The 19,825-nt window shown below is 42.5% G+C and overlaps 1 protein-coding gene across 3 annotated transcripts in view; it reads left to right on the top strand.

Moving 5' to 3' along the window:
• Positions 1–19,825, top strand: part of LOC146653896 (galactosylgalactosylxylosylprotein 3-beta-glucuronosyltransferase 1) — a 94,837-nt gene that overhangs the window by 58,475 nt on the left and 16,537 nt on the right. For 2 of the 3 annotated variants that reach the window (XM_085380205.1, XM_085380203.1), the window contains exons 3-4: positions 8,238–8,403; positions 14,256–14,398. In XM_085380205.1, the coding sequence (XP_085236331.1) occupies positions 14,287–14,398 (112 nt within the window). In that variant the 5' untranslated portion in view covers positions 8,238–8,403; positions 14,256–14,286. The remainder of the gene's footprint in view (positions 1–8,237; positions 8,404–14,255; positions 14,399–19,825) is intronic. The other variant, XM_085380204.1, reaches the window with a different exon arrangement.

Raw genomic sequence — 19,825 nt, 5'->3', positions numbered from 1 at the left:
GCTTCAGCACACCTTGCTCTTTAAAGCACCAGATTGTTCTTGACTACTCCAATAGGGCATCCACTAATTGGTTTTCCATTTAGTATATTTTACAGTTCCTCTCTTTGAGTCAGAATAGATGATTTGAGTCCATGGATGGAATTAGAGCTGATACAAAGTACACTAAGTGCTAGTTTATAATGTATTTTCTTAGTGCCATCTCTCTGCAAGAATTTAAGTCTAGAAAAATGTGAATAAGAGCTGAAAAGCAGCAGTGACAGTATTATTTAAACATGCAAATATAAATATATATTGGACAACAATGATATAAGACATAGATTTTTAATTCTCTTGTAGATTTGTTGCTGTGTTTGAGATCGTTGTCCTTTGAGCTGTTGGACAAATGGGCTCACGTTTCACTCTAGAATGCTTTGGTATACAGAGAAGTACGTGGCTGACTCAATGATTGCAAGGTGCCAAGATCCTGTGCCTACAAAACAAGCTCAAATGGTCATCCATCCACCACCGTGCCTCACAGCTGGCATAATGTAGTTTGATTTTATTTTTGTTTTTTTACAGGTTTACGAAATCTTTCTTTTGCTCGTGATGTTGAACGTGATCATTAAAATCTTAAAATTCATTCCAAAAATACCTGAAAACCAAAAAAGATCATCAATTCAATCCCAAGAGGAAACAGAAACCCAATGTTACAGCTAGTGTCTAAAAAAGAACTGCCAAAAACCTTTGTAACTTTATAAGCTGTCAGTTTGCATAAAATATTATCAACAAATACAAACCTGGTGATGTTCTATACAAGATTATATAATAAAGGAAATATCAGAGAAAGACAGATCATCTCCTCCTGGCATAATGTCCTTCAAAAGCAATTAAGCGTGTTTGAATCTATGCCCATGCATAAAAATTAATATTTAATGGCAGCTCAAAGCAACGCTGTTTTTTATGGCTATGACAGTAACATCAATATTGATCTACTGCAGCGGCATGTCTTCGAAGATTCCTCAGATTTTCCTGAAAACTCCTCTGAGCATTGCCAAATTGGTCAGAGGCCAATGAATTCATAAAGGAAATCGAGCAGTTGGACATATTAGGGCACACTGTCTCCAGAGAGCCTGACTTCCCCACTGCCTCAAGAGTAAATGAAAATGATGCTACAGCGAAGCAAGCAAGCAGAGGAGGGTGTTATTATTGGTTTTCAAAAATGGCATATGTTCAGGGGTTAAAGGGGAATGTAACGACCCAAAACAGAGTCCCGAGACACGCAGACCAGATGATCCTGTCTGCACACACCCTCTTCCCATCTCATGCCTGTGCTGTGTTCATGGTTCAGATGTTTTTGGCACTTCTGCACCCAAGTTAACACTACAGAAATTAAATGAGCATAATCTGAGCAATTTTTTAAAAGGTAATTTCAAATTCAGCGTTTGAAACAGCTCAGCAGACATGACACACAAACTCATCTCTGTTCTCCTTCTTAGAGGTCAACACAGAGTCTGAGATGGGGAATGATGTAAGAAAGAGAGAACGTGAGGGGAAGCCGAGAGATTGATTTTGAAGGTAAAGACTGCTCAGCAAGTGTGATTTGATAAACTAGCAATGTACATTAGGGCTGGGTATCGTCACTGATTTCTAGAATCGATTCGATTCCGATTCACAAGGTCCCAAATCGATTTGATCCACAATTCGATTCGGGGAAATTTTGCCTCAGACAGTCAGAAATATTATAATTCAGATCATGCATCAGTACATTTCCATATTTTTATATCTATAAAAAGAAAGCTGACACTTGCGAGACTTTATCAAAGGTGTGAGCGTCACAGCAGATGCCTTTGTGTCAAAGTAACTGAGGATAAAACACAGAAAAACATGAGGGTGATTTTCCTGGCCTGGGATTTAATAAAAATATTCTGCAGTAGATCAAAAATGAAAGAAAACCATTAATCAACATGTGAACATTACCTGATGCTGCGGAAGTGAAGCAGAGCAAAGTTACAGAGGTTTTAGAGACACAGCTGAGCGTTTTGCAATTTTGCATAATTTTAAAAAGTTTACATTTGTTCAGAAGCTTGTTGAACGGCAGAAATTAGGTTTTCTTTTCGGAAGTAGGTAAAAGGAAAATAACAGCGGCCGACAGCGCTGTAAACAACGGTAGACTTGTGCATAACAAGCAAGCGAATAATGCAGAAAACAGAGATTTTTAGATGGGAAACTGTTCTTGAAGTATACTGAGAAAGAGAGAGAGCTGTGCATGAAGTGTGATTTTATCGTGGTGGCAGCAAAACAATAAGAGGGAATTCATGACGATGTTTATGTGAAGTGTAGTTTGGATCTCCTTTTGCTGCTGGTTCAGTCAATATTGTTTGGAGAGAGATAAAAACCTGCAGCTTTTGAATCTAGCGCAAAAAGGGCGTAAACACAAAGCGCAGACCCGCCGACGGATCAGGATCAGCGAGCTGTCAGCTTTCAGCCCCGACCGTGTACGTGCCGTCGGGTGAGAAAGGCACATCTCACTGATTCTGATCCGTCGGCGGGTCTGCGCTTTGTGTTTACGTCTTTGTGCAGAATCCGTGTTCCTGCTCTCATTTACTGTTTTAGCTGTTTGGTGGTTGTTGAAATTTAGTGCGGTTTAACCTGAGATTCACGTTTCGGGCAAAATAAATTTATATTAAAAAATCGATTCAGGATTTTAATGAATCGATATCACGTAATCCAAGCTAGAATCGATTTTAATCAATAAATCGATAATCAAAACCCACCCCTAATGTACATGTCATGTGTTTTTTTTAATCAGGTATTTGGATCTGTACATGATGTATTTTGAAAGCAAATTAAATGATAATAATTCAATTTGTATCCAGAGTTTATATTAGATACTTCAAAGTGGGTAGTTTGAAGTGTTGTGGTTCAATTTACAGTGATAAACTATGTTAGAAGGGTGCAGGGCAGAACTCTGGTATCGCTGCTAGATTAGGTCCTGAGTAGCATCAGAGACATAACAGAAGGAGGACACTGCACTTGATTCTGCAAAAATAAACATAAGATGCACAACAAAGATAAAAAATATACATTTTAGATAGTCACATACAACATGGCAACGATTGTGCCACTTTGAGCTTATCAGCCAGAGCTGAGAGGCTCCTAACCCTGAACTGTCAGGCTGTCCATCAGTATATATCAGAGCCAAGAAGCGCTTTACATGTCATATGAAAAACCAAGTTTTCACAGGGCTTTGTGCAGTCCTTGACATACTTGACATCCTCGTTTTAGAGAGAAGGGGCGGCATGTTTATGGCTTTAAAGCTTCAAAACTTTCTTTTTCACATGATGTTGAAATGTGATCAGTAAAATATTAAAATCCATTCCAAAACTGCCTGATAACCAAAACAAAGCAGTGTCCTTGTTTACAGAATGTCATAAAGGCTTTTACATAGGATTCACGATCTTTGTAGTCATGCATTGACTACATAGATATACTGTACAGTGTTATGCAGTACAGTCTGCACTTTATTGTTTCCTGTTTAGTTTTTATGAAGCATTAAACAGCATTAAAACTTGTCACCTTGTAAGCTGTTAGTTTGCAAAAAAAAACATTAACATGTACTAACCTGGTGAAGCACCTTGAAGGCGACTATTGTTGGGACTGAATTGAATTGACGTGCTATACAAGACTCCGTAAGAAACAAAGTATCAGAGATAGACAGATCACCTACTTCTGGCATAATGCCCTTCAAAAGCAATTAAGTCTGTTTGAATCAATGCCCACACATAAAAATTAATATTTAATTTAATAGCACCTCAAGGCAACGCTGTTTTTTGTGGCTATGACAGTAACATCAATATTGATCTACTACAGCGGCATGTCTTCGAGATTCCCTAGATATCCTTGAAAACTGTTCTGGGCTTTACCAAGTTGGTCAGAGACCAATGAATTCATAAAGGAAAACGAGCAGTTGGACATACTAGGACACACTGTCTCCAGAGAGCCTCTTTTCCCCACCGCCTGGAGAGTACATCAACACGATTCTACAGCGAAGCAAGCAAACAGAGAAGGGTGTTATTATTGGTCTTCGAGAAATAGGATATGTTCAAGGCCAAGGGAGCTCAGAATTCAGAGGCAGACTGATTACAAACTTGGAAACATGCCCCTGCTTCATCTTTGAAGATGGGATTTTATAAATCTAAGACACAGAGCAAGGAGGGAGAAGTGTGAGCAAGTAGTGCCAAGATAGGCGATAGACTATCGGCATAAACATACAGAACATACATATGCAAATAAAAATAAGTAAGGAAGCTACATTATTCTGGAACTTCACTAAAGTAGCTTTGCATTATTCACAATTCAGGGTTATTGCCTTTTTTGTTAAAGGTTCTCTACAATCACTCTATTTCTACTGACATCCCTTATCTGGCTTGTGGCTTTTTAAGAAACTTACGAGTTCCTGTTCAGATTATCTACAATAAGTTTTAGGAGGCAGAGATCCCTGTCCCATGTGTTTGTCCCATACACCGCACTATTACGGAAACACTGGTTTCATTAACATTTGAACAACAACGCTGACTGGGAGCCATTAATCACTACAGGAGTCTCAGTCATGGTGGCCTATTAATACTCCATTCTTTGCAACACAAACACTGCAAACAACATTATGCACAAGAGTCCAAGTCTAAACACCGTGCAGCCGAAATAATAATAATCAAAAAACACTGAATAAAATATGTGAGATTAAGATTAACAGCAAGTGTTTGTATTACAAAAATCAAGTATGCACAACCACACTCCTCAGTAAGTAACTCACTATAAGTGTTTGCATTATTATAAATGAAGTTTAACTATTTTTAATTAATTAAATTATTTTGTAATAATGTGAGATAAATTACCCATTAGTTTTAAAGTCAGTGAGCATTAAACACATTTAAAATGGCAAAACATTTGAGGATGGGTTTGGGTTTTTTTGGACATACGTGAGTCCTTTACAGAATAATCTGATGTTTCACCTCCTTGTTCCACCTTTTGGGGCTAATGTTGTTAGTTCAACAATCAGTACAGCAATTTTCACACATGGCATTGTTGCTGTAATTCTTTATTAATCAGTGGCAGGTGTTCCCTTCACAGCTGGTTAACTCGAGCTGATGTGAAAGGCTGTCAGGCTTCATTGTCTGCCATTGGCTGTTCCAGTCAGCGCCATGGAGCTGACTTTCTGTATTCTTGCTCCATCACATAGTTACACCGAAGCTAACCGGCCACCTGCATGCTTTTGGGCTACAGAGGCCTCTTTATGGCCCCCGTTTACGCAGTTACAGTATCTGTTGGGGTTGCCTTTTTGTTGCTGTTGTCTTGTCTGTTGTCCGGACATGAAAGACACTTTAAAATAGAATATGTGAGAGATGTAACACTTGTTTATACATGCATTAGGGTTGCGTATTATCCAGATGAACAATATGATCACACAATTTTGACAAGAGCGTCGATATTTGTGCTCAGTCTAATTATAACAGTCTGAATTCAACTGGTGGATCAGTCAACATGATGGCATACATTAATGAATAGTTTAAGAGTAACTACTGTATGGGTGTATGATACTTGTGCTGGTTGCACTGGCTGTGTGTTAATATGGTGTGCTAGTATCACATATCGCATAGATAACTCCTGATTAAAACAGTGGTACAGCAAAACATATCCAATGACATGCACTCAACAACCACTTCGACTCCTTTTTGATGCAAATACCTAATCAGCTAATTACATGGCAGCAATCCAATGCATTTAGCCATGTAGACATGCACAAGACAACCTGCTGAATTTCAGGCGGGCTGGTCTGAGTATTTCAGAAACTGCTGATCTGCTGGGATTTTTCCACACAACCAACCCTGGGGTTTACAAAGAATGGTCCAAAAACGAGAAATTGTCCAGTGAGCGGCAGCGGGAAAGTGTGCTGAGCAAAAAATTTCTTATTGATATCAGAGGTCAGAGGAGAATGGCTAGACTGCTTCAATCTTGATAGGAAGGGAGCAGTAACTCAAATAACTGCTTGTTACAACCAGAGTATCTCTGAATTCACAACAACCTTGAAGCAGATGTGTAGCACCAGTAGAAGACTACACTGGTGCCGCTCCTATCTGCTAAGAACAGGAAAACAAGGCTATAATTTATACAGGCTCATCAAATTTTGACAATAGGGAATTAGAAAAACATTTTCTCCTGTGACATCTAGATTGTAGGGACAAAATTTGACATAAACACCATAAATGCATGGATCCAGTCTGCACCAACCAAGTGCAATGTTGTGGTGGTGTAAAGTTGTGGGGGATATTTACTCTTAAAACCAATTGAGTGTCATTTAAATGCCACAGCCTACTGCTGCTGCTGACCATGTCTATTCCTTTATGACCACAGTGTACTCATCTTCTGATGGCTGCTTTCAGCAGGATGAAATGTTATGCCAGAAAGTTCGTATAATCTCAAACTGGTTTTTTAAACATCACAATGAGTTCAATTCAATTCAATTTTGCCAAATCACAACAACAGTTGCCTCAAGCCGCTTTATATTGTACTGTAGATCATACAATAATAGATACAGAGAAAAAACCAACAATCATATGACCCCCTATGAACAAGCACTTTGGCGACAGTGGGAAGGAAAAACTCCCTTTTAACAGGAAGAAACCTCCGGCAGAACCAGGCTCAGGGAGGGGCGGCCATCTGCTGCAAGTTCACTGTACTCAAATGGCCTCCACACTCAACAGATCTCAGTCCAATAGAGCACCCAATAGACCCAAAGGTGGGTCCAATTTGGTATCAGGAAGTCATAACTAATGAAGTGGCCCTTGATTGTATGCTGCTAAAGTCCAACCAACAACCATAGCATCTGTGCTACACTGCAAGACTTTAAAATTGAAATATGTGCATTATATCGCTAAACACCCATTTTCAGTACTGTTCTATACACAATCGCATTATTAGTTTGAGCTCCCTTCAGCAGACAGTGTATGCCAGCGTATTTTTGTTTTTCCAAACCTCACTTTTCAAAATGTTAAACTCCGAGAAAACACAATGGCCCGCGGAATGGTCGGAGATTCTGGCAGGTCGTTTTAACTCGACTGTGTTTCAATCTGTTTATAGCTTCATCGCAGTGAGGAAGGCGAGTGTGTTGTACAGAAATCACAACGACAACACTGTCATTGGGAGCTTGTACGCGTGACGGTACCTGGCAGCAACTCTAAAGCTTTACTGGTGAAGCTGTTTATTTTGTCACAACAGTACTTGCTCGTCGCTGTCAGGAAACACAAATACTGCACAATCTGCACCAACGCATGAAGAACATATAGTCCTCTTTCCACGCGATGATGTCAGCCCCCTCACCCCGTCAGATACATTTCAGTTTGAGAAACTTCACAAAACAAGGCTACCTGAAAATAGGTTGTTTCTGAAATGTTGTGCACATCAAGCACACACTCTTCTTTTCTGCTTTACTGGGTCACAGGTAATTTGCCTTTTCACAGAACAGTGTGGCTTCGTAAAATGATTCCAGCACTCCCGTTGCTCATTCCCCAAAACCTACATATTTTGCAGCTTATAAAGCACTAAAAATACAGTCTTCAGCCATCAAGTTGTGGTGCTGATGCAGCACGCAGGCATCGCTGGCTGTGTGAAGCACAAGCCTCCATGGAGGCAGCGTTTCCTCAGATGTATTTGAATAAGACATGATGCCAGTTTATTTTTGTAACATTCCCCACCCCAGACTGTTGGCAGGCAATGGAGTTGTGACTAAACCATCTTCCAGTTTCCATATCAGGCGAAAATGAATAAAATACAGAGTCTGTGTCACTGCAATTTAGTTCGAAATGAATCGAGTAAATCACATACCAATATACAGAGCATTAAGCAGAACGCTGCATTGTGAAGCACAGCAGTGGTGTACCAACGGGGGATGGATTCGTGGACGATGCACATCCAAACTAGAGTTCGCTGTATTATACTGGCACACTTTCCCTCTGCAGCAATTTCAGCCCCGGCTCTTTGATGTTAAATTATGAATAGATGTCACACAAGCAGAGTGCTCACTGAGGGTGTCTTTGGTAAAGCATTTCTGTAAGGCTTTTGACTCTTAGACTCTGTCCAAACTGCTTTAAACCTGGGTGACTGTCACTGAGTGTCAGTGGAAGAAGTATGGTGAAACCACAAAGAGGGAAGAAAATGTGGCATTGCTGTAGCATATTAACCAAAGTGATCTCATCTTCCAGGTGTGCACTTGCTGTTTCCTGACTCTGTGAGTGGACAAGACAGAGGAAGAGGAACAGGAAAAGGAAATGGTCGGCTGATGTGTCATGGAGGATGTCAACGCTAGGTAGCCCGTCTCGTCTCCAGTGTGGCTTTCCCAGCCGCGCAATGATCCAGTTCTAACTGTGGGTGAGCTCACTTTTTTCATTTGTTACACACTGCTCAAAAAACTGCAGGAGCACTTTTTAAATCTGAGTATAGCATCAAGCCAATTAAACGTCTGGGATACTGATCTAGTCAGATCTAGTCAAGTAGCAGAGGGGGTTGTTAATCGGTTTCAGCTTTTTTGGTGTTAATGACATTAACAATTGGTGCACTAGAGGGGAGACAATGGGACAACCCCCAAACAGGAATGGATTTTCAGCAGGAGGCCAATGACATTTTTTCCCTCCTTATCTTTTTGAACTGTTTTTTTTACTAGTTTTGCATCTAGCTGTCCCTACTGCTAGCATGAGGCGATATCTGGACCCTAAAGAGGTTACACAGATAGTCCAACTCCTCCAAGACAGCAGTACATCAATGTGTACCATCGCAAGAGGGTTTGCTGTCTCTTCTAGCAAGATCTCAAGAGACGGGCATTCCAGGAGATGGGCAGCTACTGGATAGTTACTGGATAGGGCTGTAGAAGGTCCATAAGCCATCAGTAAGACCAGTATCTACTCCTGAGGGTTTGACATCCTCTAGTGGACCCTGTGCTCACTGCCCAGCACTGTGATTGACATTTGCCACGGAATACCAGAACCAGTTTGGTGGTGGTTCGGTGATCAGTCTGCGGCGGGACGCACAGACCTCCCTAGCTTGCCTAAAGCACCCTGTGTGCAATTAGGTATCGGGATAAAACCCTTGGACCTATTGTCAAACCCTGCAGTGGTTCAGTGGTTCCTCCTGGGGCACAACTAGTGGAAATAGTATGCAGGCAGCCCCTGGAGGATTAAGGAATTGATACCATTGACTGCCCCCCACAGTCGCCTGACCAGTACCAATAGAAGACCTCTGGGGCATTATGTTTCAGTCTTTTCCAATGCTCACAGATTGCACCTCAGACTGTTCAGGAGCTCAGTCATGCCCTGGTCCAGATCTGGGACAAGATTTGTCATGATAACATCTGTGGTCTCAAATAAGGGCATGCCCTGGTGCTGTAAGGCATGTGTACAACCACGTGAAGCTCTACAAACTACTGAATACAATTTTGAATTTTTTGCAATGACATTTTGGCTAAATGGACTAGCCTGCTACAATGTTTGTTTCTTTTTGATTCCCAGGGTGTCCTTGAATTCAGCCCACTGCAGGTTGAAAATGTTCATTTACATCAAATCCTGTGAAATACTTTTGTTCCTAACACATTACCCAGACCATAACAGCATAGGTACCAGCACTGATGTATTTTTTTCCATTGATATCTGATGTGTTTTAAAAGTGTTCCTTTAAAAAAATTTTGAGCAGTGTAGTTGTATTAGTCATCAGACTCCTGGCAACAATATTTTTAAAGGCCTACCCAAATTTTTTGATCCTGGTCAATTTTCTAAAATAAGCACTATTTCTGAACCTGTAAAAAGAGATCATTAATGTTTTCTGTGGCTGTAGAGGAGCTTTGTTAAGTTGGGGAAAATCAGCCTGATGATGTTATACAGTACAATTAGGGACTGTGTTACAAAAGATGTGCTGTAAAAAAAAAGGAGGGGAAAAAAAAGAAATGATGGATAATTTCCAGGCAAAAATGGGCTCTAAGAAAAGATATTAAAGTCTGGGTCTAACGTTCGATCAGGAGCTTAACACTTGAATTGAAGGTGAGCTGTGATGAATGTTGCTGTTGTCAACTTGTAACACTGCTCTACAATCACAGTTTTTGTGTAGTTCCAAAAATAGACTGGCCTTTGTTCCATGGAATGATTTGATCATTGTAAATCCGACATAGACAGAGACACTAAAATTTTGGAGGGCATCTAAGCGAGGCCAAGAAATCCATTCGACTTAAACGTAAACAGTAGCAGTAATGTTTGACTATTAGATGTCTTATATTGAGAAAGGATTTACATGATGAGTTTAATCACAAGCTTTTTCCTCTAGTGCAGAGATGTCAAACTCATTTTACATGGAGGGCTACATACAGCCCATTTTGATTTTTTTGTGGGCCAGACCAGTGAAACTCCCTTTTCTGTCAGTGTAGATAAATTTAACTACACATTTAATCAATGAGATTTTCATTTAAGAAAAAACAAGTGCAATACGTCTCATTTCTTCTACATGATAAAGAAATGCTGTTGTAATAAACATCAGAAATCTGTCAGCACAGCTCTGTGGGCTTAAATTATACGAGTTAAAGATGTAAAATTACAGAAATCTGTCATTTAATTACATTGATGTTGTATGAGTGGCTATGGGGAAGGTACTGATGTGATACCAAGTAACCACAGGGCCAGTATTGCCGATGCTAACACTGATGCTTATAACATATAAAGGCAGCTGTAGGAGAGAGCAGTGTGTCATGATTTATGAGATGAGTCATCAATTTGCAATTAAATTTGTTTTAATGACCACTAAATTCCTGCGAGTTTACTTTTCACAATAACGAGTTAACTCATTAAAATGCAGCTTTCAGCTTTTCGTGTATTTTGAAACTGTTTTTTTTTTTCAGATCTGTAAATGTGGCTGACTGTTAAGGACTTTGGATCAGTTACTTTTGTTTAAATGTTCTATAGGATATAAATAAAACCGTAGTAACAGCCAACTTTAAAAGGCTCAGACATTTTTATAGACGATAGAAACATGTACCTAGTATCTAGATCCTAGTACCTAGTATCTACTGTATCTGATGCCAATACCAGTGTTGGTATCAATGTCATCGCTATTGAGATTGATCCACCTCCCTCTTCTTACTGTTCTTTCAGTATTTCTTAGTAATTTTCCTTTCTACTTAAAAAGAAATAAGTACATACAGATTATATCAGTAAGGAAGCTGATTAAATATTGACCGATAACTTATGGCAAAGGGATGGGATTAAATAAGTGTGTACTTCTTCTCACTCCTTTTCAATATGTAACTGAATCAGAACAGGTGAAGCAATATTGAAATGTATTTGGCTGTATTTTTATAGCATTTTTTCTTCTTTTCTTTGATAAATGGACTTTGTATATTGTTTACATGATCGAAATAAATAAACAAACATACAGACAGCTTTGCAGCGCACAATTCTTTTCCTGGCTAAAGAGCATGAGTAGAGTCTGTGTCAAAAGCGTTTATACCTAAGGCTTGGCCATTAATAGTGTATTTATTTACAAAGCAAACGAACATAATTGGCATATACAATTACATTAAGCCACAATATTCTGCCACCGTCCCCAGCAGTGGGAGCAGGATCGCTCTGGGAAATGCGATGACTTGTTCTCTCTCGTGTAAAGCTAAAATGAATGCGCTGAACACCTGTGCCCACATTATGGCTGTTTTAGTCTTTGTTTAATTGAGCAGATCACTTAATATCTGCATTTCCCACTTAGGGCTCAGCATAATACCACAAGCATTTTAAGTATAAGAGACAGACCCTGGGAGAGATGGGCAGGACTGCTGACCTTAAATTCAATGTAAATGGTCAATGAAGAACAGTAATAATAGAGGTATGAAATATAATGATGGAATACAAAACAGAAAGACTAAATAAAACTTTACATTTATGAAACATGACTTTATTTTTGTGGAGAAAATATTGATTCAATTAAGTGTTCATTCAGCACTTCTACACAAAATTCCTGTAAGACTTCGGACAAGCTGCTGAACAAAAATATAGCTGGAGGGAAGGAAATTGGTGTCATTCATGAATCATGATTGTTGTGCTTAAAATGTTAATTGAGAAAATTATGTTTAAATGGTAGACGGTACTAACTACACAATGGTTTAATTGATCGTGTACTTACATTTGAGTTTGATTGGCTATACCCTGTGATGAAGAGCAACTATCCAATCAGACATTAGGAACCGTAACTAGACACTTGTTTCATTGCACTGAAACCACAACCTTTAGCTTTATGGTCCAAATTTGGTAGATGCCAGAAGTTATTTATTAATTTGTATTTAGTTTTATTTTTCTTTCTTTCTTTCTCTTTCTTTCTTTCTGTTTTAGAAGTTATTTAGATTTAAAAAAAAAGCATACATTTTCATCTAACATGGCTAATTTGGTTTCTAATCATGATCAACTATGAGTAAATCATACACAGAAACACATACATAGATATGTACTAGTTAATATAAATGACATACTAATAAAAAAACGTCCACTGGTAGGACTACTCACCAAAACTAGAGCAAGGGCTTCTTTGTCTGGTAAACTTAACCACACAGAAAGTCAGATAATTGCATTCAAATTGCTTCAAAACACACCAACAGTACAAACCAGGTTGAAGCATCCAATTTAGGGACTCAATTTATCCTTAGACAGATGATTACATGCTACAGACTCCTGTGCAACCATCCATATGTCAGTCATTAGCCAACCCCTTAATAATGTAAGCTTTAACCTCCTAAGACCTGAACTCTTCCACGGCATGCATTTTTAATTTCTCTTTGATATTTGGGCTGATTGGGGCCTGATGAATGTTAAAACAACGAATTACCAGATTTTTTTTTTTTTTACCTAATTTTTGTTTCTAAGAAAAATGAGAGCCACATATGAGGATATTCGTTTAAAATTTGGATAGAACAGTAGCAGTATAATGTCCTCATAAGTGGATATCAGGCCCTTGTAGAGCAAAATTGAGTAATTTGTTCTAAATAACCCAAAATGTGATGTCCACATATGTGGACACCAGGTCCTAGGAGGTTAAGTCTTGATCAAATTTGAAAGACTTTTCCCCCCTAATATTAATATTGTATTTTAAATGGAGAAGGGAAAAACAGCCCAACTAGCAACAATGTCCACTGGAACCCTGATACAGCATTAAAGTTTGTATAATGATAAAAATATAAGTAGGTGTAAATATAAAAATTTAAGACAGAAGAAATGACAAAACCAAACACAGCATACTAATGAACACCATTCAAAAACAGCAGTACAGGATCTCTCAAATAGGTTGGCAAATGTGTTGCATCTGAGTCTCTCCAGATGCAACACATTTGCCATTTCTCCCATCCAAAGCTCAAATATAGTCTCATTTTCACTGCTGTAGCATGAACATTTTTGCAGTAACAATTCCAAACAGGATTGCAGTTTGTTCCTACTTTTTTGATTTCAGACTTTTAACTTGAGCCTGAAGTTCAAAGTAATTAATAGAGGAACTTCAGAATAATAGCCACTGTTTCAGTTAATGTGTGATTCCTTCCATGCTGAAATTGAAACTTTCAAAGAGATACAAGTCTGAACCAATGTTCTGGACTCAGAGGGAAAGGCACATTTGCAAAACAGTCATCCCACAGTCTGGTTACATCGCTTCCTGCCATTTGGCCTGTGAATACTTTCAGCACTGGGCATGAAGTCACCACCGTGTCTGCAGTGATAGTGCTGATGAGCTCACTGGGTTAGCAGGGGGCACAAGCTGTCAATGCATTGCCTCCTCCAATGGATTTGACCTTCCCTTTGTTGGTTACTGCTTAAAATCAGGCCCTATTTATTTATTTTAAATTCTGTGTAGGTAATACAGTAATCATGTTGTCTTTCACTTGAAAACTGTGAGCGCGTTATGCATTTGTGGCAAAATAGAATTCAAGATTGAACAACAGTAAGTAAGCTATTACTCAGTTTTAGTCACTGAAGGTTTTGCTTTGCAGAGAGCCAGTCAGGTCCATAAAGACAAAGTCCTTGAGTGTCTTAAATGCTATTTAAAAGCCAGTCAACAATAATAAAGGTCCTGCAAGTGTGATTTCCTTTTCTTCAAATAACTGAGATTAATCAAAAACAAATATGTTAGCTTGCTCTGGTGAAGGTTATAAGTCTAAGTTGGCTGGCTGACTTTTAATATCTGTTTGGGTTTTTTCTTTTCACGGTTCCCACCAGGTAATGCCGAGCCAAATAACCAATCCTGGAGATGCCGAAGAGAAGAGATATTCTTGCCATCGTGTTGATCGTGTTACCCTGGACTCTGCTCATCACCGTTTGGCACCAAAACGCTATTGCTCCACTCCTCGCCATCCGAAAGGGTACGCAGCACGCTGCACTCCACTGACGATATCAAACTTGAAGTGGGCCCTCGAACTTAACACCGTACTTCAAGTTTAGACAACAGGCTGTTCACACAGAGACACTTGAAAGCCATGACCATCAGCTTCATCGGAACTGAAAAGCACTTGTCCGGTCACTGCAAACCTCATCAGTCAGGGATGATTTTGCAGTGACGGATGAGTTGCATACCCACTCCATTTGGGAGTTATATTTATTCCATATACTCAGTTTGTCAGAATAAAACTGCTAAGCTGCAATTTTTCTTTTTTTGTTAGTAATAACTTGAACAGAGTTGCATATTATAAAACTAAATCCTTCTGCAGCTTATCCATTCACATTACAATTCAGCTTACAACATCAATCCATATCTTCTTGGTGTGACACAGTATCCAGTATAGAGTTTGTGTCAATCAAGCATTTGAGCCAAACCTTTGCCTGTTATAATTGGCTCAGTGTCATTGCAAATTAATTTCAGAGACTGTTGGCAATTAAAAAGCATAAATGTGTCCTATTAATTAACTTCACCAGTGTCTGGTGCCTTCTCTGCAAACCAGAAAAGCAACAGTTTAAAATGTCAAGATTCCTGCAGAATAAACACACCCAAATTAAAGCAACAGCAAATCAATAGAGCAATCTGCTCTATTCCTGTAATCTCAGAAATGCACAAAGAGGGGTTAACAAGGAAAACAGGCTTATTCAAATGAGCTATGGGAGTCTGTACCGAACTTACACATGATTTGACTCAGCATGTTTTTGCAGGTTCTTCAAACCCTCTGAATAGAGTCTGATTAGCTCCTTAACGACTAAGGTAAATTAAAAAATAAAAATAAAAAGTTCCCCCCCCAAAAAAAAAAAATTGTACATAGTTAAGCAATTTTAATTTCTCATGGAATACACTAAAGATATAATAACTTTTTTAAATGACAATCTAACCAAGCTCTGTCCACAGGCTTCCTTTTGTGTTCCTTTAAAAGAGAAAAGCTAGAGATTTATTGGCAGCATGCTCACTGGCAGCCTCTGTTGAACATCTGGCCATCAGAAGATTGTGTTAATCTTTGTGCTGCAGAAAAAAATCCCCTTTTATGCCGGAGGTGCGACTAGAGCTCAAGAAGAAAAGTGAAAGATTGCCATGAGCTGTGGCACAATAGGAAGAAATGAGCAACCTTAATGACTCTGTAATCACATTCTGTCCATCATGACCAAACTATTCAGGCCAAAATATCACAGCCTTCACCGAGGGAGTCTACTCAAAATGCGTCAGCTGACTGATTCGCTGCGTTTTGTGCATTTCTAAAGAAGGTCAGATTTTTGAAAATGAGCCTCTGTCATGGTCCTGGGTCATTTTGGCCCAGCGTTTTGTGTTTCCTTGAAGTTCATTTTTGTGCTTTGTGTTTATTCTGATTTTGTATTGGTTTAGGGTTGAACCTGTAGTTTGGTGTGTGTATTCAGCCCTACCTGTGTCTGTCCTTGGTGCTCTGTTCATGTCCCCGTGTTGTGTTGTAAATCAGTCTGTGTGTTCCTGCTTTACTTTGAAGGCTCATGTTCTGGATTTCCAATTCTATTTTGAAGGTCTGTGTCTGTTGTCATTGTGTTCAGCTTGTGTCCTCCGGTCCTCATGTGTATTAGGTTCAGCTGTTCTTCCCTCCTGTGTGTGATTACCTGATTACCTTGTGTGTATATTTAGTGGGTGTCGGTCTGTGTTCATTGTCGGCTCGTCTGCGTTCTATGGTGTTCCTGTCTCTGCGTCTCTCTGCCCCGCACCTCTTTTGTATGGTCTCAGGTTTGTCATTTAGTTCTCCCAGTTTAGGTTTCTTCAGTTGTTTTGTCATGCCTCACTGCCTGTTTCTGCCATTGTCACTTTGTAAATAAACATCACTCGTATCATCAGTCACTGCTGCATTTTGGGTCCTCCCTTTCCTCCACACCACACGGCTCACTCCGCCAGCCGTGACAGTACGAGCCGACCAAACATGGACCCAGCAGCTTTGTCTGGAGAGAGCGACCTCGCACGCATCCGACGCCTGATGGACTGGGTAACCCACACCACCAACGCAAGGGCACAAGTGGTGGGGTTAAAAGCCATCGAAGCAATCCTGGAAGAAAATCCCTACCTCTGCCAGCTTAAGGGAGTTTCAGGCTTAATTTGCAACCTGCATAAAGCCCGGGGGGTGGTGCGAGCTCGGGAATCCACAGACTTTGTCCAGCAGCAGCGGATTACGGCCGCCCCGGAACAGCCACGTCAGCTTCTCCCGCCGGAGGTTTTGCCCCTCCCGCCGGAGGTTTTGCCCCTCCCGCCGGAGGTTTTGCCCCTCCCGCCGGAGGTTTTGCCCCTCCCGCCGGAGGTTTTGCCCCTCCCGCCGGAGGTTTTGCCCGGGAGGAAGCGACGATCGCGCCGTCGGCGCGTCACCCCACAGCCGGATATTGGAACTTCAGAACTGCCGGCCGTGGTGAGTGAGAAGGACCCTTTTTCTGTCTTGGACTGTGGAACAGTTTATCCAGGGACTTTGTTTGGTGCAGCAGACGACAAGGAGAACGGTGTGTTGCTTGCTCATTCTCCTGCTGAGCTGTCTTTACCTCGTTTAGCTGCACAGCCGCAAGCAACTCGGACTCCGGTATCTCCGCTAGCCCAGTCATTCATGCCGTCTCCGTCTTCACAGACTCCCTCTGTACGGGAGGCTGCGTCCGTGCCTCCCATTTTTGACTCTTTTTCTAGTACGTATTATTTGCAGAGAGACAAACACGTTAAAAATGCAATCGTTCCTCAACAGCTGGCTAGTTTAGAGACTGTTACTTGCTCCAGGGCCTCCCCAGAGGCTGGGTTCCAGCCCCCAGCCGAGTCTGGACCCCTGGAGGTTAAGAAGCCAGCTGAGGACTGCACCGGACTGTCGCTGCCTGAGCTGAGTCACTGCTCAGTGCAGCTGCAGTCTGCTTTGTGTTTGCCAGAGGCCCGTGTGCCTGCTGGTCCTGTTGCGTCCCTGCCAGAGGCCCGTGTGCCTGCTGGTCCTGTTGCGTCCCTGCCAGAGGCCCGTGTGCCTGCTGGTTCTGTTGCGTCCCTGCCAGAGGTCTCCGTGCCTGCTGGTTCTGTTGCGTCCCTGCCAGAGGTCTCCGTGCCTGCTGGTTCTGTTGCGTCCCTGCCAGAGGTCTCCGTGCCTGCTGGTTCTGTTGCGTCCCTGCCAGAGGCCCGTGTGCCTGCTGGTTCTGTTCTGTGTGTGCCAGGGGCTCCAGTGCCCACTGGGTCTGAGACTGTTTTTGCTGGGGGGCCCGAGGAGCCCGTCCAGCCTTCTGCCTCGTCAGCTGGGGGGCCCGAGGAGCCCGTCCAGCCATCAGCTGCAGTCTCATCACCAGCTGCAGTCTCATCACCCTCGCCTGCTGCGGCCTCAGAGTCTTCGGCCTCGCCTGGTCCGGTTTCAGCATCTGCTTTGGCTTCATCCTCGTCGCCTGGTCCAGCGTCTGCTTTGGCTTCATCCGGTCCAGCGTCTGCTTTGGCTTCATCCGGTCCAGCCTCTGCATCCTCGTCCGGTCCAGCCTCTGCATCCTCGTCCGGTCCAGCCTCTGCATCCTCGTCCGGTCCAGCCTCTGCATCCTCGTCCGGTCCAGCCTCCGCGTCGTCATCGTCGTCCGGTCCAGCCTCCGCGTCGTCATCGTCGTCCGGTCCAGCCTCCGCGTCGTCATCGTCGTCCGGTCCAGCCTCCGCGTCTTCATCGTCGTCCGGTCCAGCCTCCGCTTCGCCTTGGGCTGCAGGGGCCACGCAGCCTTCAGGTCCCCTACTACCACCTTCATATCGTCAGTCATCTGCCAGGCCGCTTGTTGGGCATCTCCGCCACCGTGGACGCCCTCCTGAACGCCGCCACTGCCTTCCACGTGGCCGGCCTCCGGACTTGTTTCCACGCCGCTGTTGCCGTCCGCACGGTCGGCCCCCAGAGCTGTTTCCACGCCGCTGTTGCCGTCCGCACGGTCGGCCCCCAGAGCTGTTTCCACGCCGCCGCCGTTGCCGTGTGCACGGTCGGCCCCCAGAACTGTTTGCCCGTCGCCGCCGTTGCCGTGTGCACGGTCGGCCCCCAGAACTGTTTGCCCGTCGCCGCCGTTGCTGTGTGCACGGTCGGCCCCCAGAACTGTTTGCCCGTCGCCGCCGTTGCTGTGTGCACGGTCGGCCCCCTGAACTGCCTCCACTCCGCCACCGCTGCCTTCCGCTCGGTCGGCTTTTGGATCTGTGTCAGCCTCCGGGCCGGCCTCCTGAACTGTGTTTTGTCCTTGTGCTCCAGCATGTGTGTTTGTTTTGGACAGGTCACTTGGTTCGCTGGGGCTTGTTTTTGTTCGGTGTTGGTCCCTCCGTCCTGGGCCCCCGCCGCCCGCCCTGGGTTGGTCATCTGTTTTTGTTTTGGGCTGTCTGGAGTCAGCCCTTGGAAGGGGGGTACTGTCATGGTCCTGGGTCATTTTGGCCCAGCGTTTTGTGTTTCCTTGAAGTTCATTTTTGTGCTTTGTGTTTATTCTGATTTTGTATTGGTTTAGGGTTGAACCTGTAGTTTGGTGTGTGTGTGTATTCAGCCCTACCTGTGTCTGTCCTTGGTGCTCTGTTCATGTCCCCGTGTTGTGTTGTAAATCAGTCTGTGTGTTCCTGCTTTACTTTGAAGGCTCATGTTCTGGATTTCCTATTCTATTTTGAAGGTCTGTGTCTGTTGTCATTGTGTTCAGCTTGTGTCCTCCGGTCCTCATGTGTATTAGGTTCAGCTGTTCTTCCCTCCTGTGTGTGATTACCTGATTACCTTGTGTGTATATTTAGTGGGTGTCGGTCTGTGTTCATTGTCGGCTCGTCTGCGCTCTATGGTGTTCCTGTCTCTGCGTCTCTCTGCCCCGCACCCCTTTTGTATGGTCTCAGGTTTGTCATTTAGTTCTCCCAGTTTAGGTTTCTTCAGTTGTTTTGTCATGCCTCACTGCCTGTTTCTGCCATTGTCACTTTGTAAATAAACATCACTCGTATCATCAGTCACTGCTGCATTTTGGGTCCTCCCTTTCCTCCACACCACACGGCTCACTCCGCCAGCCGTGACAGCCTCACCTTCCCACACATAAAATGGAAAATGATGTACTGCATTGACACAAGCTATAGACTTAGCACACAAACCTCAGTTTCTGCACTGATACGCGATGTAACACCTTAAGCACCATTCCAATTTTAGGTTGTGTTACCTAAAACATGCCCTAAAACCCACACAGGGTGTCTTATGAAAGCGTTTCCATGAGAAACCTTCACTTTGCTATTCTGTCTGACATACAGTATGCGTATGTGCAGCTCATGGATGCAAAGAAGATACCGACAAAAGCAACAGATTTTCAGTAGAGAAGACCTTGCAGATTTCTTGATGGCTTGATACAAGAGTTTGCACCTATGGCCTTTAACGAGAAAT

This window comes from Rhamphochromis longiceps, linkage group LG14, assembly GCF_057381845.1.
Source record: "Rhamphochromis longiceps isolate RC_006_pf linkage group LG14, R_longiceps_female_GT1.1, whole genome shotgun sequence".
Taxonomy (NCBI): Eukaryota; Metazoa; Chordata; class Actinopteri; order Cichliformes; family Cichlidae; genus Rhamphochromis; species Rhamphochromis longiceps.
The sequence above is the reverse complement of the archived record's forward strand: the minus strand, read 5'-3'. Positions and strand labels throughout refer to the sequence as shown.